The sequence below is a fragment of the Amblyomma mixtum genome, chromosome 1 (assembly GCF_055824585.1).
Source record: "Amblyomma mixtum isolate Tamu chromosome 1, ASM5582458v1, whole genome shotgun sequence".
NCBI classification, from domain to species: domain Eukaryota; kingdom Metazoa; phylum Arthropoda; class Arachnida; order Ixodida; family Ixodidae; genus Amblyomma; species Amblyomma mixtum.
In genome coordinates, this window is record NC_143012.1 from 279,724,914 (window position 1) to 279,745,765 (window position 20,852).

The 20,852-nt window shown below is 44.6% G+C and overlaps 1 protein-coding gene across 4 annotated transcripts in view; it reads left to right on the forward strand.

The window, feature by feature from the left end:
• The window catches only part of LOC149371881 (pumilio homolog 2-like), a 60,480-nt gene that overhangs the window by 1,530 nt on the left and 38,098 nt on the right, over window positions 1-20,852 (forward strand). For 2 of the 4 annotated variants that reach the window (XM_089566182.1, XM_089566183.1), the window contains exons 3-8: window positions 6,952-7,026; window positions 10,293-10,425; window positions 11,943-12,142; window positions 15,318-15,442; window positions 17,948-18,188; window positions 20,433-20,724. In XM_089566182.1, coding sequence (XP_089422308.1) covers window positions 6,952-7,026; window positions 10,293-10,425; window positions 11,943-12,142; window positions 15,318-15,442; window positions 17,948-18,188; window positions 20,433-20,724 — 1,066 coding nt within the window. Of the gene's footprint in view, window positions 1-3,473; window positions 3,532-6,951; window positions 7,027-10,204; window positions 10,426-11,942; window positions 12,143-15,317; window positions 15,443-17,947; window positions 18,189-20,432; window positions 20,725-20,852 lie in introns of all 4 variants that reach the window. The other 2 variants (XM_089566184.1, XM_089566185.1) reach the window with 2 other exon arrangements.

Here is a 20,852-nt window from a genome sequence, read left to right on the forward strand (position 1 = left end):
GAAATAAAAAATGCGTTTGTCATTCGCGATGTGCATGTTCTGGCAAACTCGCGGGCCGGCTCCGGCAATATGACGGTCAAAACCAAGTTACGCAGGTAAACTGCAGTTTGTTATTTCCAACGTCATAAGCGGTTCTTGTTGCCTCTTGCTGCGAAAACTTTAAAACTGTCTCACTAGTATCCACAACCTGGAAGAGAGGGGTCAGTGATGAAATGCGATGTGTCATGCATCTAAAGATAGCCTTGGTTGTTAAACGGAGTTTTTGCTTGCTGTTTCCGTCTGCTCCTGTTAGCGGGAAGTGTCTGTAAGCCGGGTATTCAGCGCGAGTGTTGTCGGAACAGCGATTGCGTTGTGTACAGGAACTGGGAACTTTATTGAATTAGAGAGCCCCCCATCATTAGTTGAAGAAACGTTTCGTTAAGGTTTTTAGCTGGTCTCAAAGCTTACCCCGTGGCTGCGCAATCGAGTTGCTTCGCTAGTTTTCTTTTCTCCTATAGCCTGCATACAATTAAGAACCCCCTGTTGCGGAATAACTGATAGATGACCTTGAGTGTGCAAAGGTATATAGGGCTTTTTAGTTTTGTTTTATTTCGGTGTTCATAGCTGATTTCATGTGAACAAAAGCTAGGTCCTGTTACTGATAGAAAAATTCGGATCATGAAAATGTGTGTTTGGTGTCAGCGGGACTGTTTGCTTTTATCCACACTTTGCCGCCTATACAAAGGGCCGTTGTGGGTTTATGCAGATGTTCAGTGGAAAAAGCAAAGAATTTGCACACTGCAACTTATCTGCTGATACGAGAGTTCTGGCATTTGTGGGCAGTTTTGCTTTCAATAATTGCTTTGAAGGCATCTTGCAGATATGATCTTTATCTGGGGTTGTTTTCCTATATCACCTCTCACATATAGTTTGCTAAATGTGTTTAGACTATAATTTTTAATCTGCCACAGGACATCCTGTTTGAGATAGTTGGCAAGGGTTTGACTGTTGGGTTTAAAAGAAATGATGGGAAACTGTATAGTAAAACATCGAAGGAGGATTGAATGTGTCTTTGTGATGTTTCACTGTCTGTCGAACTTGTTTTGTATTCAGTAGTGGTAGGTCATTGAAAACAAATTAAAATTGAAATAAATTATCATTGGTGGCTAAAAGAATACTTCAGGTTGTTGGCTATGCGCCTGGAGGGCTTTGCATTACGAGGAATAAAATAAAAACTAATCCTGCAGCATTGTTTACCTGATTTGCGAAAGGTGCTTAGGATAGCCCATTAATAGACTGATTTTAATTATCTTTTTTCATGCAGCCTTGTGTGCAAACAAGACATTTTGTTGGATGTGTTGTAGTCCATTTCTCTAAATATTACTTTAAGTAATTTATTTGTAATTGTGGTAGTTTCTTTTTTTTTTTTTAGTTGTGAATTATCTTCATTTTGTGGTTATTCCATGGCTTATTTTTTCTGCTCGAACTGATTGTGGTGTTGTGAGTTTAAGATGCATCACACCGTTTAAATGTAGTAAATGTGACAGTATTTGTATACTGCCGTTTTTCTAAAAGAAACAAGTTTTTTACTTCTTGGTTTCAAAGCTAATTATTGAAATGCATTTCTGTTCTGGTGGGACACTTCATGATGAAAGTAAACAACCATAAAACTTTGTGTACATTGACTAACAGAAAGGTGGCATAAATGATGCTTGCATTTTTTGAATATGTGTCTTTGTTGCTGTTTGCCAATTTTGCTTGAATCATCCAGCAGATGTTGTGAGTTGTGAACACTAAGACCCATTTATATAGCCGTGTTAGGTTTTTTTTTTTTTTTTGAAGTTGGGCTCTTTGACCCGCTAAGTGTGGTGCAAACGCTACACTGCAGAAATGCACTACAACCGCTAATAAGAAATATCTTACAATGTAGCAACATTCATGACACACTGATGGGAGAAATTATGCTGGGTCTCGAGTGATTTTTGCATAACTGATAGTGAAAGAGCTGACATGTACTGCTCAAGCTTGCCAAGGTAAACTAAAAGTGAATATTCAGCAAAAAGATTTCTTGAAGCTGGTAGAGAGTAAAATTGTAAATTGGGCTAATGAAATCAACAACAAACTGGAACTGGTAAAGTCTCGGTGAATTGAAATCATGTCAACACTAGGAATGCTGTAATGAAGTTATCTTATGCCGCTTCGTGTTGGGTACCTTACATATAACCTCCTACTTGTGTAACAAAGAAGGCCTCTACGTGAAGTGTGTGGTGACAGTGATCTAATTTTCATTAAAAAAACTCTTGAAAGTAAGAAAAAAGCATTTCACAGTATTTAACGATAAACACTGTCCTTTTCACCCGAACATACTCTTTGGAGATAATGCAATAGTAAACTTATCGCAAGTTGCTAAATTCATAAAAGAAGAAAAGGTCTTAAGGTAACTCTTTAAAACTAGTAATTTGTCAGCATACCAGTGAGATCATGATATTGGGCCATAAAACCCAATATACACGCACTTAGGCTTTACCATAAAACAAAAGGCTGACACATAGTTTCTGTCAATGCTTAGGCTTTTTTGGTATTGAAAACAAGCATACCTGTAGCAAACCAAAAGTTGTGGTTTTTAGGTGTATGAGACTGAGAACCGGACGACGTGGGTGTGGCATGGAGTGAATTTGTCCATTTCATCGCATTTCAAAAGCACATTGCAAGGTTCCTGGCTTGTGAACCTCAATGCTTTAACTGCATTGCCATCCAAGCACTCAGAGCAGGAAACAGGCAGCTGGCAGTGTTTATTTTTGCAGGGCCTTGCATGGACAGGGTGTTATCTTGCTGAGAAGAGGGAAATGGGGTTTTATTTTTCTTTTAGTTTTTCAATAGCCGGCTTACCTTACTTTGCATACTTGCCCAACCTCCCGAAGTGAAAAACCGCCCGGTGGGGGGTCCTTTGCATTGCATTGAGGGCAGGGCTGATCACAGTCTGGAGAGCGGCACTTTGTCACCAAGTTTCCCTTTGCAGCCAGGCCTTCTGTTGGGTCTGCTTTAGTGGCAGTCTTTCCCTGATACTGCGTTTTTTTTTAAAGGCTGGCTTTCAGCCATGACCAGCATGCTGTAATGAAGTGGAAAAGGGGGGGAACTAATGAAATAAAAAAAAAATGTGTTGTCAGTGTTTTGTGAATACAGAACCCATGGTGCCTTCTGTGAGGGCAAGCATTGAAATCATTCAGGCCAACTAATGTGCAGCACTAGACTAGTTGCCTTGATTTACTGTTGTACACTTATGAGAAGGTTTCATTACCACATGGAGCTAGTTATGTAGACAGTATGCAGCATCATGCCATAGCTGTAGTAGCATTCAAAACATTTTGTGGTGGTCGTTTACCTTTTAAAAGCATGAGCACTGCTTGAAAAGATGTCAGAAACTGCAACAAAATTGAAAGGTACTAAGGGTTTTTGAGAAGACAGGGGCTTCCCTTGTAATGTTTCTGTTGCAGATTTAAAATGACTGCAGGCGTTGTCTCCTGAATCAACTTCTGCATAGCTGATGCACAGGTCTGTTTCGTGCTCCCATAGTGTGTGCTCTCGAATGTTCTTTGTGTGATTCTTCTGTCTCTTGTCGCAGTTTGTGTCCTCAAATGTTTTTTGTGGCAGTCTGCTCTATCTCTCTGCAGTCTTGGTAATAGTTTCTCTGGGGTCTTTTAAACTTTTTTTGGACAAAAGAAAAGTGTAATGTCTGAAGTAGGTCAAACAAGTTTCAACAGGCGCAATGCTTTTGTCATGTAACAAGGAGGTGATCGAGAACGTCATTTGTGTCCTCTTTCCTCTAATTTCATGTACTTTAAAAGAAACTGATCAAAACAGGCGCTGTTTGCGGGTCTTTTTTTGCAGACAGTATCATTTAAAGTGCTGAAATTATGTTTACGGCCCCACAAAATGTCTTTCTCTCTTTTACACGAAGTTTGTTTTTCATGTCATTTCATTTTGTCCTTTATGCCGCCGCGGTGGCTCAGTGGTTATGGCACTCGGCTGCTGACCTGAAAGACACGGGTTCGATCCCGGCCACGGCGGTCGCTTTCGATGGAGGAAAAATGCTAGAGGCATGTGTACTGTGCAATGTCAGTGCACGTTAAAGAACCCCAGGTGGTCCAAATTTCCGGAGCCCTTCACTACGGTGTCCCTGATAGCCTGAGTCGCCTTGGGACGTTAAACCCTCATAAACCAAAAAGCAACAGAAAAGTATATTGTAGCTTGGCTGTTAATGCTCCCATCAGATTGCTGCAAGTGGTGGTTACAAAGCCTGAGTGTATGGCTGTGTAATACAGCATATCATTCAAACCAATTATGTTCTATTTCAAATTTCGTGTTTTTACTCCTTTTGAACGCATCTTGCTTAACTGTTGTGCAGATGTCCTGTTCATCATTTTATTTAACAAGATGGCTGTAAAGTTTTCAGCAAATGTATTTTATATGTCAGTGGGCTTGAATTGGCACATCTTCATGCCCCACCCCTTCGGTTTTTCCTCTCCCAAATGAAAAGCTGTCATATTACTAGGAGTACTTAGAATCCAAAAGTATTAATGCTTTACTGACGATATTGCTCTGGCCACTAAAGGATTGCTCTCTCTACTCTTATTGTAACTGTGACATAAATATGCATGCAGTCCCTTGTTCGCATGTACTGTTCTTTCGCACAGAATGTAAAACTATGATGCTGTTTTGTTGTGGATTTAGTGCCTAGTGTCTGGTTTATGAAATTTAAAATACTCTCAGTGGTTTTGAATGCGTTGGTTTCACTTAGTGCAACTCTAGCTTGCATTGGCTGTATTGAACGAAGAAAAGTGAACTGTGATGTTTTGTAAGGTACTGAAATGTAAAGGTCTTATTTTCTTTTATTTTGCTGAAGTACTGTTCAAAATGTGAACTTGAACCACATGGCACCAGATATTCTAATGCATTATTCCAGTATTGGATTGTAGTTTTCATTATGGAGACACACCTAAGTTAACTTGCGGTAGCTCACCCAAAAGCTATGCGTTGGAGAAATGCACACTTCCAGATTTGGCAGAGTAAAGAGTTTTGTTGTAATTTCAATAAAATGTGCTTGCATATTTGCAGCAAGATTTTAGGCTTCTTTTCTTTTTCTGATTGGATAATTGGGTACTAGGGCTGGAATTGTGTGATACATTGTGCGTTGAATACACAAAAATAAAAAGTATTGCAAATTCAAGTCACGTTCACGGCATTATGTTCGCAAAAGCATGGTTTGAATTTCATTGGAAACCAAAGAACAGGCAAAAGATGTTTGAGGGGGGTACTAGCCATCCCACGAGCCATTTTCGGTTGTTCACAAGAATTGAGTTTCAGATAAGGGAATGGCTGCACAGGCATGAACTATCATATGTAAGTAAATAATACTTCACCAGGTTCAGCCGTTAAGAGAGTGAGCATTGCATATGCAGACTAAGCCATTTTTTTAATGGCTGCTTAGAGTAGCGCTCCTAATATTTGGGTAAGCACTTTGCAGTGGTCATGGCTCCTTGCAGTAATACATTTCAGGTGCATGTGTTTAATGCACATGTTGCAGTGTTTGAGTAGTTTGCAGGTTTTTTTTTGAGATAAGCAAATATATTACTGGCTAAAAAACTTGTAAGGGGCAGTTTGACGGGGCTTTTACGAAGAAGGAGAGAGCGAACTTTATTTAGCTGTACCAATTTCTGGCCACTCTGTGGGAGAACAACGATTACCTCTGTCTCCGTGGGAGCCCTGGATTAGAAGTCCGGAGTATCCTACACTGCTCTCACTGAGAAACGTTTTCAGAGCAAAAGTTTATTCATCTTCTTGCAAAAACTGATTTAGAAAGTCTGTAGGGGCTTGTAGTTCTAATATAGAAATTCAAGGCATGAATATTGTAGAAGTGCTTAGCTAGGAAAGCAGCCATTTCGAACTCCAGACAGCAGAGGCCAGCGGAGACAGCGTCACTTTTTCGCTGCCACCATTCCTGAGCTCTGCAAAATGAACCGAGTCCATTTGAGCAGTGCGTGCGTGCACAGCATGTGCTGTCAACAAAACTCGTACATGATGTTTCTTTTTTTTTTTTACCTTTAAACTGGCTGCATATGGGCTTCACGCCTGGTCATGTATGTCTGCATGCTTGTCATACCAGGTGACATAGAATTCCATGCTGTGACATGGGGTTGTTGTGATTGCAGGCAGCATGACCTGAATGGGCTGTTGCTTTCTAGCAGCAGCGCCATCTGTGCTGTTTTTGATATTCGCACTAATTGTTTGTGCCTGATTGCTATCTTAGCCAGCAGGTTCAGCATATAGAGAAGAGGGAAATGGTGGTTGCGTTTTCTCAGATAAATTGATGGGCCCATTCGAGGCTTGTGAGGGGTGAGTAATTCATGCCCAGCCCTGCAATGCCTTGATTGCTGCTTGGTGCACTGTAGCGCTTCTTGGCGGTTAAGCTCCTGTATGTAATGTGTATACAGGACTCATTGCAGGTGACATGGCAGTGGTGAAGCTTACTGGACAGTTGAGTTTTCAGTGGATTTTTATGTGCCACCGCACCATCAACCATCAGGGGTTATGAGACATGCTGTAGTAGAAGACTCCTGGTTTAATCAGAACTGTTTGAAATTTTATAACATGCGCCGAAATCCCACACTACGTGGGTGTTTTTGCACTCCGCCTCCACAAAATTGTCTGCTTCAGCAGGGACTGTGCCTCCACACTTGTGCATTGAATAGTCATGTGGCGATACTACTTGGGTTGTTAAAAGCTTCTTTGTCTGCAATGAGTGCTGCTTGCATGGCACATGCGTGTGCCCAGTGCCGAGAGTGAGAAGGAGCCCTGTGATGCCAAAGTGCCATGGTGATGGTTTCTGTGAGCCTGATGTTTTTGTCTTTTGCCCTGTCGTGACTTGACCAGTTCTGTCCTGACTGCTGTATCTGCCTTTTTTCTTTTCTGCAGGCTCGTGGCACAGAAGCACCAGAACTGGAGACTGAATTTCAGGCCTTGGCCCTAGAAACTAGTCACCAACTAGAGGTGGGCTTTCCTATATTTTTTCTATCCTGTGGGTTGCCTTCCCCCTGAGACCTCTTTTGGGCACTACCACCTTCCTGAAGGCAAAATTCGTTTCGTTTTATGCCTTGCAGCATTGACAGCACAAGGGCGTTGTGCGACATACCTAGGCGTTGGTGTCTGCATAATCGAGCGAACAAGCGCATCAGAGGATAAAAGAGGGCTAATGCAGAGGAGGACGAAAGTCTGTGATAGCAAAGAGTGCAAGGAGGAAAGCGGAGAAAAAGGGAACGGTGGCCTTGTGGTGGCCTTGTGAAGAGCAGAGTAGAGCAGCTCGCCGTCGTCTTTTGCTCGCCGATGATGTCACCTGTTAGGTACGCATCGCTTGCCAGAGATGGCACCTCTATGGGACGGTTGGCAATTATGGAGTGAAGACAGTGCGAGGAGCAAAGCGAAGAAAGAGGGAACAGCAGCAGCAGCAGTCTTTGGCTTGAGGCGAGGCTCCTTGGAGACAGAACGCTGTGCACACTGCTCAAGTCGAAATGCAGAAACGCCTCCATTCAGCACTGCATATTCCATATGTGATCGCCTACGGTTCGAGTACCGCAGCTACGGCACTGAAAAATCGTATTACTCAGAAGTGTAATTATGTTCTAACTTTAATTCGTGTGAAGTATTGAAGTATCAGAGCTGTACAATAGATATTACCTCTAACTGTGGATGGAATCATTACTTTATTTAGCATGTTTTTCACATTTGACCTCCTGTTTGTTATTTGTAGTCTCATTAGTACTTGCTGCTGAATGCATTGCTGTAAGCATTGGGAGCAATATTAACTGCAGCATACTCTCTAAACAGAACCAAGCCTGAGGTCAAAGCAGGCAGGATGAGCTTACACTGAACTAGTTTTTTTTTTTTTATATGCAGAACTTTGGAAACTAAGAAAATAGCATTTCACGGTGTTTTACATCCATCCAACGCATTTCCCTGTTATCCCAGCTTACTTTTAGGAGACCATGCAGTTTGTAGTTGTTGGCCTGTAGTTGTAACTGTAGTTGTAACTTTTTAAAAATCTTGTGGTTCTTCAGCACAATAGGCATTTATAACCCCGTGTTTGGCATGCAATAGCATCAGCCGCTACTCTGCCATAAAACCCATCAATCCAGACCAAACCATTTTCAGAGACTTCAGCCTTGCTCTCAATGGGCATGGGTCACTGTAAAAAAAGAAATTTGCCTTCATAAAGAGCAATTGTTGGGCATGGGCACCTCCAGCTGTGATATACCTTGGCACAAACAAGAGGCTATCTGTTCTCATTCAAAAGCTTTCCGAGTTGTCGCTGCCGTTTCAAAATGTTAAAGTTCTGTTGAAGCCCACTTAAAACGAACGCTGCTGTCTTGCATCATTAGTTCCTTATTTCTTGAAGTTTGCAGCAAATGAACTTGTAAAAATGATGTAACGCGGTCTTCCATGGTGTACTTTTCATGCTATATGCGCAGCCATCTTCGGCCGGTGAGATTTTGCCATGCGTTTGCGAGCCACTGCCCCTTTTCTCTCTTTCAAAGCGCAAGCAGCTTGCGCGTCTGGGTGGAGGCTAATTGACGTCCTCAGGCTTGCATGTCTGGAATTTATCTTTCGTCTACCTTATTCCGACTGGCCGTGAGTCATACGATGGAAGGTTTGCAGTTAACTGTGATGCAAATATCGTTTGGCGGTATAATTCACAGTCACAGATATCGCGATTTCCGCGTATCTTCATCTGAATGATGAAATTTTGGATAGCTGCATGCAGCCCACGTGATATCTAGTGATACTGACCGATGCGCTCAAACTCAGAATGATATTGTCACTTCCCGTGGTTCAGTAAATATGTCGTGAAATAGAACAGATATTTCTCTGTTTCAAGGTGGGGGGACAGGAAAGGGCAAGAAGTTCTGACGACAATGCACTAGTGTTGCTTCACTCTGTATTTGTTCCGCGAGATTTGCACCTAATATGGATAGCCTTGCAGTGAGGAAGCTGGGGTGAGACTTTGAAAATGGGTTTCAAAAGTTGGCTGTACACCAGTTGTAACAAAAGCTATGGCTGTACAATTTGCAAGGAATCTTAAAGATAGACGCAGACGCAGCTTGCATTTTTTCTACTAATGTACCTTTTTCTGAAAATCTACTATCCTCAAAGTGTTGCAATTTAGTGTGAAAGTAGCAACCAACGCTTTGCGCAAGTGGAACGAAAATTATGCGCTTCCAAAAAAAAAATTAATCTTTGTTGATGCAATAATAGCGCCACATATGAATTTTTTTTTAGTCAGAAAAATACAAACGCACCTAGGCTATTCATTCTAGCTCTAGTTATGTAAATGCTATTAAATAATGTGTGAAAATTTTTATTTATTTATTTGATGCGGTGTAGCGCGTTCCCAATGCGGGCTTCTTGGTGCCTGCATTTGCGTTGCAACGGAGCATTTCGCTTGGGGAAATTTGTTCAATCTGAGATTCTGTCGACATGTTTAGTTTTCATTGTCAAAGCTGTAATGTACATTTCAACTGTTGCCTCGACCTCATTCGTACTACGCCAGCGCTCGTTATAAATGGGCACAACTGTTATGAGTTGCTATTTTTGTGCTTTGCCATTCGTTTTAGTTGTGTAATACGGTGACCCTGGTGCTCCATCATTTGTATATAAAAAAAAAAGCACTATACATCGCTCAGGGTTAGTACAGGCCTTGTGTGCACTCCAGGCAGACTTGTTGTTGACGATGCTTCAGCAAGCTCAACTGTCCAAGACTCGCTTGGCTCTCAAGGATGTGGAGGTGACTGAATCTGATTAAGCGATCTGAGTAATTGATGGAAACAACTGAGCAGCACTAGCAGACGGGACGGAAGAGAAGAACACAGGCACATGCGCTGACTAGCAACCAAATGATGCATTGTGACAGGGAAGGCAGCAATACGCGTCGATTGAAACTTAAAGGATCAAACATGGTGGGGAAAGTCCAGAATCAGTTTTTTTTTAAGGCAGAGTTGTATAAATGGAAGCTAAGGGTGGTTGCACTTATAGCTTGCGATGCCGGTTCTGGTTACTGGTGCCTATCGGTTTGAGTCACGCATACTGGGAAGGGTCTTGTGCATACTTGGTTGCTGGGGCCCGGGATGAAGTTGACGGCAGGTGTGTGTGGCTTGCGCCTTGCTCTGTGACGCAGCTACCGGCAGCTGCACTGTGAGAGAGAGAGTGGGGAAATGGAGGTGTCGCTTGGTGACACTGTAGCCTCCTCCTCGTGTGGCGTGCAGATCCCCGCCTCAACCAAGAAGCTGTGGTCCCTGGAGGAGACGGGCCCCAAGCCCGAGGACAGCAAGGGCCTCTTCCTGGGGGACCAGTGGAGGGACCCCACGTGGAGCACCGGGGGACATGCCAGCACCTCTGGTAGGCTCCACACTCTTTGGCACTCTGTGTGGGCTGCATCGCTGTTTTTCAAGATTTGTTGTAATCACGAAAGTGGTCGCTCCTCGAAGATGCGAAATAGCTGTATTGACGCTTAGGAAGTAGAAAGTTCAGGCAAGTTTCACCCTCTATAGCTAGGTTTTATGTTGTGCGAGACGCTGAGCAGCAGGTCTACCACAAAATGCGGTAGCAAATGAAGCACACCAATTATAATTTAATTTGTTGTTCAAATCTCGCTATTTTGTGTGATTTGCTGCATGGTTTGCCCACTGTAAGATGTTCATTGGTGTCTGAAACTGTGCCTTGCGCTGTGCTTTTTCGCCTCACGCTTGGCACGTTTCACACTGTGGCAGTTCTTAGTCCGCCTTGAGCTTCTGTTGCAAGTGCTAGGTGTTCTTCTAATTCACTGTCCTCACTCCACTCGGGCCTCTGCTTAGCAGTTGCAATAGCCAGCGTTGTGGCGAGATTGGCGCTTCAGCTCAACAGCTGCAGCGCGCTTCTCCACCGCTCTTTTTCCACGAAGGGCCTGGCTTTGGCTCCATCACATATCTCGACACTCCAGAGGCCAGTTGCACACTAACTTGAGAGCACATAATAGGGTCTCTCTTGCAGCCGGCATGATGTTTGATGACGTTCGCTCTCTGTCTGACAACCGGAAAGCTGTTGCACTACTGGTCTGGCTCGTCCTGAGAGAGTGCGCAGTGCACTGCATGGGACACTCCCGCCACTTTTAGGCTTAATGCGCTCCACATGCTTCGCCTAATAAAGTGCATCATGGTATATACAGTGGCTCGTTACATTTTTGTCTGGATGAATACTTAGAATCGCTCATGTAAATAATGCAGTAATGCTTCTGCAAGCAGAACAGCTTCAGGTAATGGTCAAAGAGTTCAGCCCAGGATGTTAGCCATAATTTGATTCCTTCACAATATAATTATGCTTTAATATTTGCTGCTTCATAGACAGCGCACTTCTAAAAACATGGCACAGCTGCTCTGAAGCAGGTTTTTTTTGGTGCTCCAAAAATTGCTTCAAATCATGGTGTGGCAGTAGCAGCAATACGGAGGACATTGAGTCCAATGGGAAACCAACCAATGATCTCGCACTGTTCGTCTTATTGGAGAATTCATCTTGACCGAGTTCGTTTTAACTGGAGTCTATTGTATACGCGGCACTACGTTTGAAAGGTGTTAAAGGGCCCCTTGAACCCTTTTGAGTGTCATTGAGTACTGCTTCATGTTTCACACAAAGCTGGCATGCTTATTGGAAGCAAGGTGAAATTGGAGTTCAATATATTGCGCGACTTTCCTGCTTTTACGTAGGATTTTCAAAAGGATAATCTGTCCATTTTATATATGTATATATATATAGTGATTCGAAATATTAGGGTACAGTATATATATAGGTTCGACCTGTCTGGGCAGCCTGGACCTCTAGTGCACATTGCCAGCTGCGTGATGCGATGGCATGCCTGTAATCCTCCTCTGATGCATTCGCAGAGCACGCCGTGTCACAGCCAATCATGGTCCAGCGACGCAGTGGGTCCTACCCTGGCAGTGAGGGGGCCTCCATGCTGTCACCACGCTCCTCTGAAACCTCGGGCCTGGGCGTCAAAATGGTCGAGTACGTGTTGGGGAGCTCACCCACCATCAAGGATCTGGACTCACGCATGGTTAGCCGCATGCATGTGGGGCCTCCGGTGAGTGTTCCTCTTCTGTACGCGTCATCTTGCTCGTCAAGTGCTTGTGAGGTCAAGTAGCAGTTTTTAGCCACTGATGTAAGTGATGAAAGGGCACAGTTGGCAGTGCCGCCTTCCTTGTTATCATTGCATAATCTCGTTTAAAGGCACGCTCAGGACAACTCCTTTTACTTATTGTTCCTGGTAAAAATTGATTCTTTGGCTCTGTCTGGCAATGTTGCCATTTGTACGGCAGGAAAAGATGCATTTGTCAGGAGAAAATTGAATTTTAGGATCTTCCCGCCATAAATTCAAACTTGCGACGTCCTTACCGAAAAGGACAGGTTGCTACCATTTTAATTGAATGGCATTGTAGTGTAGCCTCTGTGATCCGCGTAAAATTGTCTGTGCCTATGTACACATTTTACTTTCAAATCGGCTGGTGACAGCAACACGTGTATTACAATTTTTGCTCTTTTCTAGCTTATGAAAGCTTCGCTTTTGGCGAGAGTGGTTTCTTTTAAGAGGGCTCTTAAAGGGACACTGAGGAGAGCACTATTAATATTTTTTTTATAGCAAAATCTGATAGTTCGGCATTTCATGGCTTTGTTGCCACTTGGCCGGCAGCGAAAGATGCATTTATTTCTAAGAAATTTGGATTCGAAGTTGAAATAGTTTTTCGCGCCGCTCTGATTCAAACTTCGGGTTCTGCTATGACGACACAGAACTAAGTGACGTGAAACATGACATTCACATGACGTAACGCAGACTCCGTGATTTCTGGCGGCCAGCAGTGCGGCCCAGCAGCAGCCGAAAAGAAAGCTACCGCCGGCCGCACGTTGAAGGCATCTATCGGCTATTGCGGCCGTCGCTTCGTTTACATTTGCACCGGCGTTTTGCCAGCGTTACAATGGATCCCGTTCTCGAAGTTGTCAACGAAGTTCTCGCAAATAGACGCCTTTAGCATACCGTACGTGTACCTTGTTACCGTTAGCGGAATACCGGGAGCCCCCATACCGCTGAGAGCAAGCGCTGATTGGTCCCGGCGCTGCAGGAGCGCGCGTAGCTATCGGGTGCGTGGCGCCATCTGGCGACGTCAAGGAGATTTGCGCATGCATTTGCTGCGCCTCAGTGATTCGTAGCTTCTCGTGTTCTAGTGTTGCTAGAACTATTGGTTCTAGCAACACTGTTTTGTGCTATGACGCCATGAAGCTTGTACTTGCGAGTTTGGCCTGTGGCGGCGATACCTGTATTTTGGTTCTTGCTCTTTTCTATGTTACAGGAGCTTTGTTGTCAGTATGAATGGTGTTTTTGTAATCAGGAGCTGGTATTCTGTCGATGGAAGTCAACTTCAATTTCTCCTCAGTGTCCCTTTAACTTGGAGTCACAGGGCGTTTTTCAGGAAACTAATCTAGCTACTTGTTCTATTTTACACAGTTCATTTGCCCTGGTCGTCAGGTGTGTGTCTTATCATATTTACTTTCAGTGAATTTGAAAGATTTGCTCGGACTGCTCATTTGTCATAAAAGTGTGTGTCAGGACACACACAACACGGTTTCAGAAGAGGCTTATCAACTACCACGCAGCTCGTGACCACTCTTCATGAATTTGCTTCATCACTAGATAAGGGCGAACAGATTGACGCAATTTTCATGGATTTTAGTGAAGCGTTCGACCGCGTTTGTCATAGTAAACTGATATTTAAGCTTCGAAACATTGGCCTTCCCGATAACCTTGTTAATTGGATTCGTTCTTATCTTTCCAACTGACAGCAGTTTGTTCAGGTAAAGGGCTGCTCCTCTCACATTCTACCGGTGTCCTCTGGAGTGCCCCAGGGTAGCGTCCTTGGCCCGATTCTCTTTCTCATCTACATCAATGATGTCGTTTCGGCCATTGACACTGCAGCTATAAGTTTTAGGTTATTCGCAGATGACTGCATTCTCTTTAAGTCTATTAATAGTAACCAGGATCAAGCACGCTTACAGATAAACCTTAATGCAGTTGCAGATTGGTGCGCGGAATGGTTAATGGAAGTAAATACAGATAAAACTGTTCTCCTACGGGTCACGAAAATGAAGAATCCCTTCCAGTTTACATACACACTGAACCACGAAAACCTACTGCAAGTGGACAACTACAAGTACCTTGGCGTAACATTAAATAAGCACCTTAGTTGGACTAATCGCGTCGACAAAATTTGTGCTGCTGCTGCAAGGAAAGTTGGCTTTCTCCACCACAAATTAAAGTCTTCCCCACAGTCCGTGAAGCTATTGGCATACAACACATATATTCGACCTAAACTTGAATATGCTAGTGTGTCATGGGATCCATTTCTCAAAAAAGGTATACATTCACTAGAGATGATACAAAGAAAAGCAATCCGGTTCATTTTGAACAGTTATCATAGGAATGCTTCACTGTCCGCCATCATGTCTGTAAATAATATTCCATCCTTGGAAAAAAGAAGAGCACTCGCTAGGTTAAAATTTCTTTTTTCACTTTATCACCAACAGTTTAATTTCTCTTCCAAGGACTACCTGCACCCACGCTTAACCCGGCATACTAGGAACGTTCATGACCACAGCCTTACGCCATACTTTGCCCGTACAAACCTCGTTAAAAACTCTTTTTTTTGTTCGCACTATCGCTCGGTGGAACAGCTTGCCAGCTCTCGTCTTTTCCGCGCGTGATGTTCAGGATTTTGAAGAATGCTAGTTCCCTCTCATCTGAGTTCTGTTTGGAATCCTACGTCTGGTGTTTTATATTATTTCTTCCTGTTTTTTCTTTTTGACAATGTTGTTCATACAGCAACCTTTTACTTCTGACTGCCTTTATGTTGGTCATACAGGTGTTTTGTAGTGTTTGTCTGTTTTCTCTATTTTTTTTTTTAAGTTTGGTGTGATCTTTGGCTGTTATATTGCCCACTCTGCTTGGCCCTCGGGCTGCAGTATTTTGTAAATAAATAAATAAATAAAAATGAGATGCATATTCGGGGCTTCATTGTAGTCTGAAAAATTTTACGTAAAATGCTGCTTTGTGTAAGCACCGCATTCCGTAAGGTCCGCCAGTAAAAGGCGTGGCCCTTACATGAATGTATATGGTATCTGCATTAATGAACTTCTGGAACTCTTGTACAGCTGCACCAGCTGTGCTCTGTGTTAAAACTTACTAATGCCTCTGCTCCTTGCTTCTGCAGACAAGCGATCCTGAAAAAGTCAAGAAGGGCAAAGAGGGCAAGCTAAAAGATGCAGACGGACGAACTGCAGTGATGCAAGCCAACGGCATCATGCATAATGGCATTGACGATGACAAGGTCTACAAGTAAGTAGGGCACAGTAGTTAGTGGCACATTTGTGGCAGGTTATTCTTGCATGTCATGGTCAGCACTGCTGCTTTGAGCGGATACGCTCTTCGAGAAAACTTTTTTTGTAATAAAGAAGTTAGGGAGCTGAAATCTACACAGCTGGTATAAATAGAGCTTCTCTAATGTATATGTATATATAGAGCTTCTCTAATGTATATGTAATGAGTTTTTTTGATAGCTGATGTGATTGAATTTTTATACTCTAAGAAATCTGTAATGAATACTTTTCTTCTGCACACAATATTTCTTAGTAATTATTATGACTGGGCATTGAAATATTTTCCTGGGCGGTTCACTATAACCGCAGAATGTTCAAATCTAGGTGAAGTACCGTATTTACTCGAATGTAACGCGACCGCGAATGTAACGCGAGGGGTGACTACATGCTGCCCAGTGGGAAAAAAATAAAACCACGAATATAACGCGAGGCTTACAGACGCAAAACAAAGTACCTTTAATGAACATTGTGGCCAACATGTTTATTCATCTTCCTCGCTTTCGGACTCGGAGTTCTCGGAAACAGAGTCCTCCTTTTCGCTGTCGACCTCCCAGACGATGTCATCCTCTGTGCCATCGAGGTTATTGGATATGCAGTACTGAGCACGACGCGTTGCCATCGTGTGCACTGAATTGACTGAATCAACACCGCGAAAGACGCCACAAGAACACCACGCGTTGAGCGCAAGATTGCAACGAACACAAAGAACGCTTTGGCTTTGGATGGATAGGGATTTGGCCTAATTTGGCTTCCCTGGTACCCATGTTGCCAACATGAGATAGCAAAACTGCGGAAACCGAAACCGAGCTGATAGCTTCGAAATGGCTGCACCGCGGCACTGCTTTAGGCCATTCGAAGTGCAGTATTCGACTATAACGCGAGGGTAGACTTTAAGCGGAATAAATCTTGGAAAAAACTCGCGTTACATTCGAGTAAATACGGTAATATTATCGCAGTTTTTTTTCGAGAGAAAAAAAAATAAGTAATGTGTTATTTTCATTTCTGTGCAAGTTTTTTTGTTATGAAACTAATAAAGATGAGACTGATTATACAAATTTCTTTGCGATCCAACGTGTGCAAGAGGAAAAAATTGTATGCACAAACTTAGTTAAAGCCAGACCAAAATTACATTGAAAATGCAAAAATGGGGACGCATATTTGAAATTTCTTCGTTATAACCGCTATTTCGCTGTAAGTGGCTTCGGTATAACCAGGCTAGACTGTATTTGTGAACTCCATGTCATGAACGTGTTGCAGTTGTTGATCTTGATATATCGAGCTCCGTGTGCCGACTGTTCATTAGATGGTGCCGATTTGGTTGCAATTTGGCCGAATCAAGTGAAAGTTTCATAGGATAAAATAGAAACTGCTTTTGTAACCTCATACCATGTGGCGCCATAACAAAAGCAGCGAAGAACAATAGGACATAGTAAAAAAAGACACGGGGCGAGCAGTGCGTGCCCATTGCCTCCATTCGGTCGTCCTCATGATTCCAGTGCCGATAGCTGTTGCAGATCAGGAACGGGGATTGTAGAGAGCACTGGTGACACAAGGCATAATAAAGGTCCCGTTTTCTAGGGCAGGGGTTCTCAAACTTCTTGCGTCAAGGAGCCCCAACAGTGAGGACATGCCAGTGTGTGGGTGCTCACGGAATCCACAAAAGCGGACCACGGTACCTGTAGGCTCCCCTGATGGGCAGACCGAGGGTGGGAACATGTGGGAATAGGGAGGTGCCTGGGCGGTCTAGCGGCGGTAGTGCGACTTCGTGCACTGTCCTAGCTTTAGCCTGGCCGTCCGACACTCTTGCCTTCCTTACTCTTTCCACCCCACTCACACCAGCATTGCGTGAGCCACAGCGGAGGTATTGAGCAGCTCTGCCGCAATAGCGTTATGAGCAAGAACATTCTCATGGTGATCTCGCCTAAATATATTTTTAATTTTGGTTTCTGTTGTGCATTGTCCTTTTAGAGTCCATGCGAAAGATGTATGAAACAAAAACCTGAATGTGGCAGAAAATTGTGGGCTTTTCTCAATTTCAATATATCCATGTGTCACCCTACTCTATTTTAGGAAAGCAGGCCTGTGTTTGGAGAAAGCTTGGCCACTGAACTGTAAATATTGCGGCAGAAATTGGCTCACACGGGATTGGAGATGTTTATAAAGTGTGCGCTTAATCATAAATGAAAATTATATGCTGATTCGAAGCAAAGTTGGAGCTTGCCAAATATTTCGGGTAGAAAGCCTGTCTTGCCATCTCATGCAAATGATTTACTTGGAAAGTGGTTCCTAATTAGAGTTAGCCTTATGGCACAGTTGGCTGCAATTGTTGTGGCGCAAAAAAAAAATATAGAATCAATTGTAGCCGAACTTGCACATCTTTCGGGAGTATGGTTTTTGAGTGATCAGGAAAAGTGCCATAACTGTTCACTGTCGGTCATTAGCACGTGTGTTTCTGTCTGCCCAGCCCCGTGGTGTACAGGGGCGGAGGGGGCAGTCGGCAGGCGTCCCCCAGTGAGGACAAGGCAGACAAGCTGTCCAAGGCGCCCCTGGAGGCCCTGGTGATGGGGCCCGGGGGTGCAGGCCCGCCCCTGGAGGCACACTTTGAACACCACCCCATGGACCCCCTGGGCGCCTTTGATTATGCACCACATGGGCTGCTGCCCACCTCCATGGAGTCTCCTGGGATGCTCGACTATGCCTCACAGGTGCGCCGGTTCAATTCATTTCAATGCACTTCCTTTTCCCAGAAAGTAACGGGAGGGTATCTGGGGGTTTTCAGGAGGCAGCGCTTTGCCGCTGCGGTGGCCCAGTGGTTATGGTGCTCGGCTGCTGACCTGAAAGATGCAGGTTCAGTCCCGGCCGCAGCGGTCAAATTTCAACGGAGGCGAAATTCTAGATGCCCGTGCGCTGTGTGATGTCAGTGCGCGGTAAAGAGCCCCAGGTGGTCGAAATTTCCGGAGCCCTTCACTGCGGCGTCCCTTGAGCCGCCTTGGGACGTTAAACCACCATAAACTAAACCATGAACCGTTGCCTAACTCACCACTGCTGCTGTTACAGAAAAGGTGGCATCAGAACCGACTAAAGTGCTCTGTGTAGCGGATGCCATGATCGCCGACCAGTGGACGATGTGTAGTTAAATTTTTCGCATCTCCCCCTCGCGTTAGATAATGAAAAAACAAAACTTAAACCAAAGAGATGGTGTTATACAAGCAAACTAGATCGTGCAGTGTGTTTCACACAGAATGAGTGTGCGCCGCCGAGAAGCGACCAGGAGAGTGACCACATGGAAGCCAAGCCAGAAACTTAGTGTGGAAAGTGGGGCAGGCAGCCAGCTAGCTCCCTCACCCTCATTTCTAACATGCGGTAACGAGCGCCGACTTGAATTTTTGGCGGCAGGTTGTAGAATGTCGGTCATGTATGACCAATGGCCTATGGCAGTAGCGAAAGTTGTTTTTGGGGGCTGGTCCAGTTTTAATGTGAAAGCATTATATGGCTCATCAGCAACAAGAACCGATGTCCATAAAAAGGGGCGTCCGAAAACCCGGATGACCAGGCAGAGAAATAAAATTTCTTCCAAAGGTGCAGAGGGATTGAAACCAGGACTTCAGGTGAGCACGCAAGCTGTACTACAAAACCTTTTGCTTATTAATGAACAGCAGTGAGCCTCGTACAGTAGAACCCCATTCATATGTTTTTCACTGCACCAGGAAACAAAATCGTAACAGCCGGGAAAACGCAGCAGTGAGGAAAGCACCAAAAATTAATGAAAACAGTGCAGCTTTGACTTGAAAAAATTTATTTCCGCAAAGTGCCCTTAGGGCTTTAAAAAATCGAGAATGGTGGATTGCAGTTTCTTTCGCTCGCTGGAAAGAACCGCGCGTTTCTCTATAGCCTGGAAGGCCGCATTGCTGTCAGCATCACTGTGCGGTGCGACGCACATACCTTCGGAGGAGGTCCGGAGCCACGACGGCTTCTCCAAAAATCGGACCTGCCAACTCCGTGGTCATCGTCATCGCAGTCAGCAGCTTCACTCACAACCGGGTTCACAACGATCTCGGCGGTGCTTTGGCACTCCGACGTCACGATGGCAGCATCCACGGCGACGTAGTCACCGCATGTGATTCCCATGGCACCTAGAGCAATTCATAGCCTCAGTTAGCTCTTGATCACAAGAGGCTGCTTACTACTCTTCATTTTCCATGGCAGTTTCCACTTCCGTGTGAAAGCTACACCGCGCGCAGCAGTGCTGCGCAGTTGACACGCTCACTGCAGTCCACGCTAAAGCAACGTAGTGCACAGCGTTAAGCACTGAAATGGTCGTAGGGGTTTACAACATGGTTTACAAGTGCGACGTTCCTGAGGCGGATAGCCATCTAGTGGTGGCCTCTCCAACTCGCGTGTGGCTTCTAGCAGCCAGCTCCATAGCCAAGCCTGGCCAAGACTCATCAAAAATCAAAATGGCGGTTGGAGCGCATTGCCCGGGCGAGCCCGGGCTGGTTTGGGGTGCCCGGTTGCAATGTATCATGTGGGAACGTTTCCTTGGCTACAGCGTAACAGCGGGGTTCCCAATACATTGGATACTATGGAAGCTATGCTGGGACCTGAAGAAAACGACGTAACAGCTGGGAAAATTCAGCAGTGAAGAACGTAACAGCGGGGTTCTACTGTATATGCGCTGCCTTACGACTGTTTGTAAATGGGTTGGTGTGTCATTGGAAAGGAAAGGGAAACGTAAAAATAAAATGGCAATGCTTTCACATTCGAAGCATGTAAATGGTCTTAAGTGCTCTCCGTAATTTTTTTGTCACAAAGAGGTACGTTTTCTTAACCTTTTTTTTTTGTATACATTAATGAGGTGTAATGTATACATTATACGCTAGTGAAATGTGCTTGTGAGTGACCAAAATGAAGACCTTTGCCCTTTTCTTCTTTCTCGCCCCCTGTTGCAGTTGTACCAACAACACCAGCAGCAGCAACAGCAACAGCAGCATCAAACGCAGCACCAACAGCAGCAGCAGCAACAGCAGCAGCAGCATGCTCAGCGAGGGCAGCACGGAGGCCCCATGGCATTGGTACCAGGTGCCCAGTACTCCTTGGGCCAGGGGCAGCAGCAGGGTGGTGCACTGGGGGTGCCGCCTCCCGGGGCGCCCACCCCTTCGCCCTTTGCGCCCCCCTCCACGCCTTACCTGCTCAACCAGGACCCCTACGGAGCACCACCCCATCCTCTGGGTATTGTCACAGGTGGGTCCCCCCACTTCCCTTAGCGAAGTAGGGCTTGTGAAAAGGGGCTTTGGTTTGCGTTTCTCATTTTCTGAAAGTGTGAATTTTGGACTCCTGCCTAGTTTATGAATGCAGTGTCTCAGCGACCT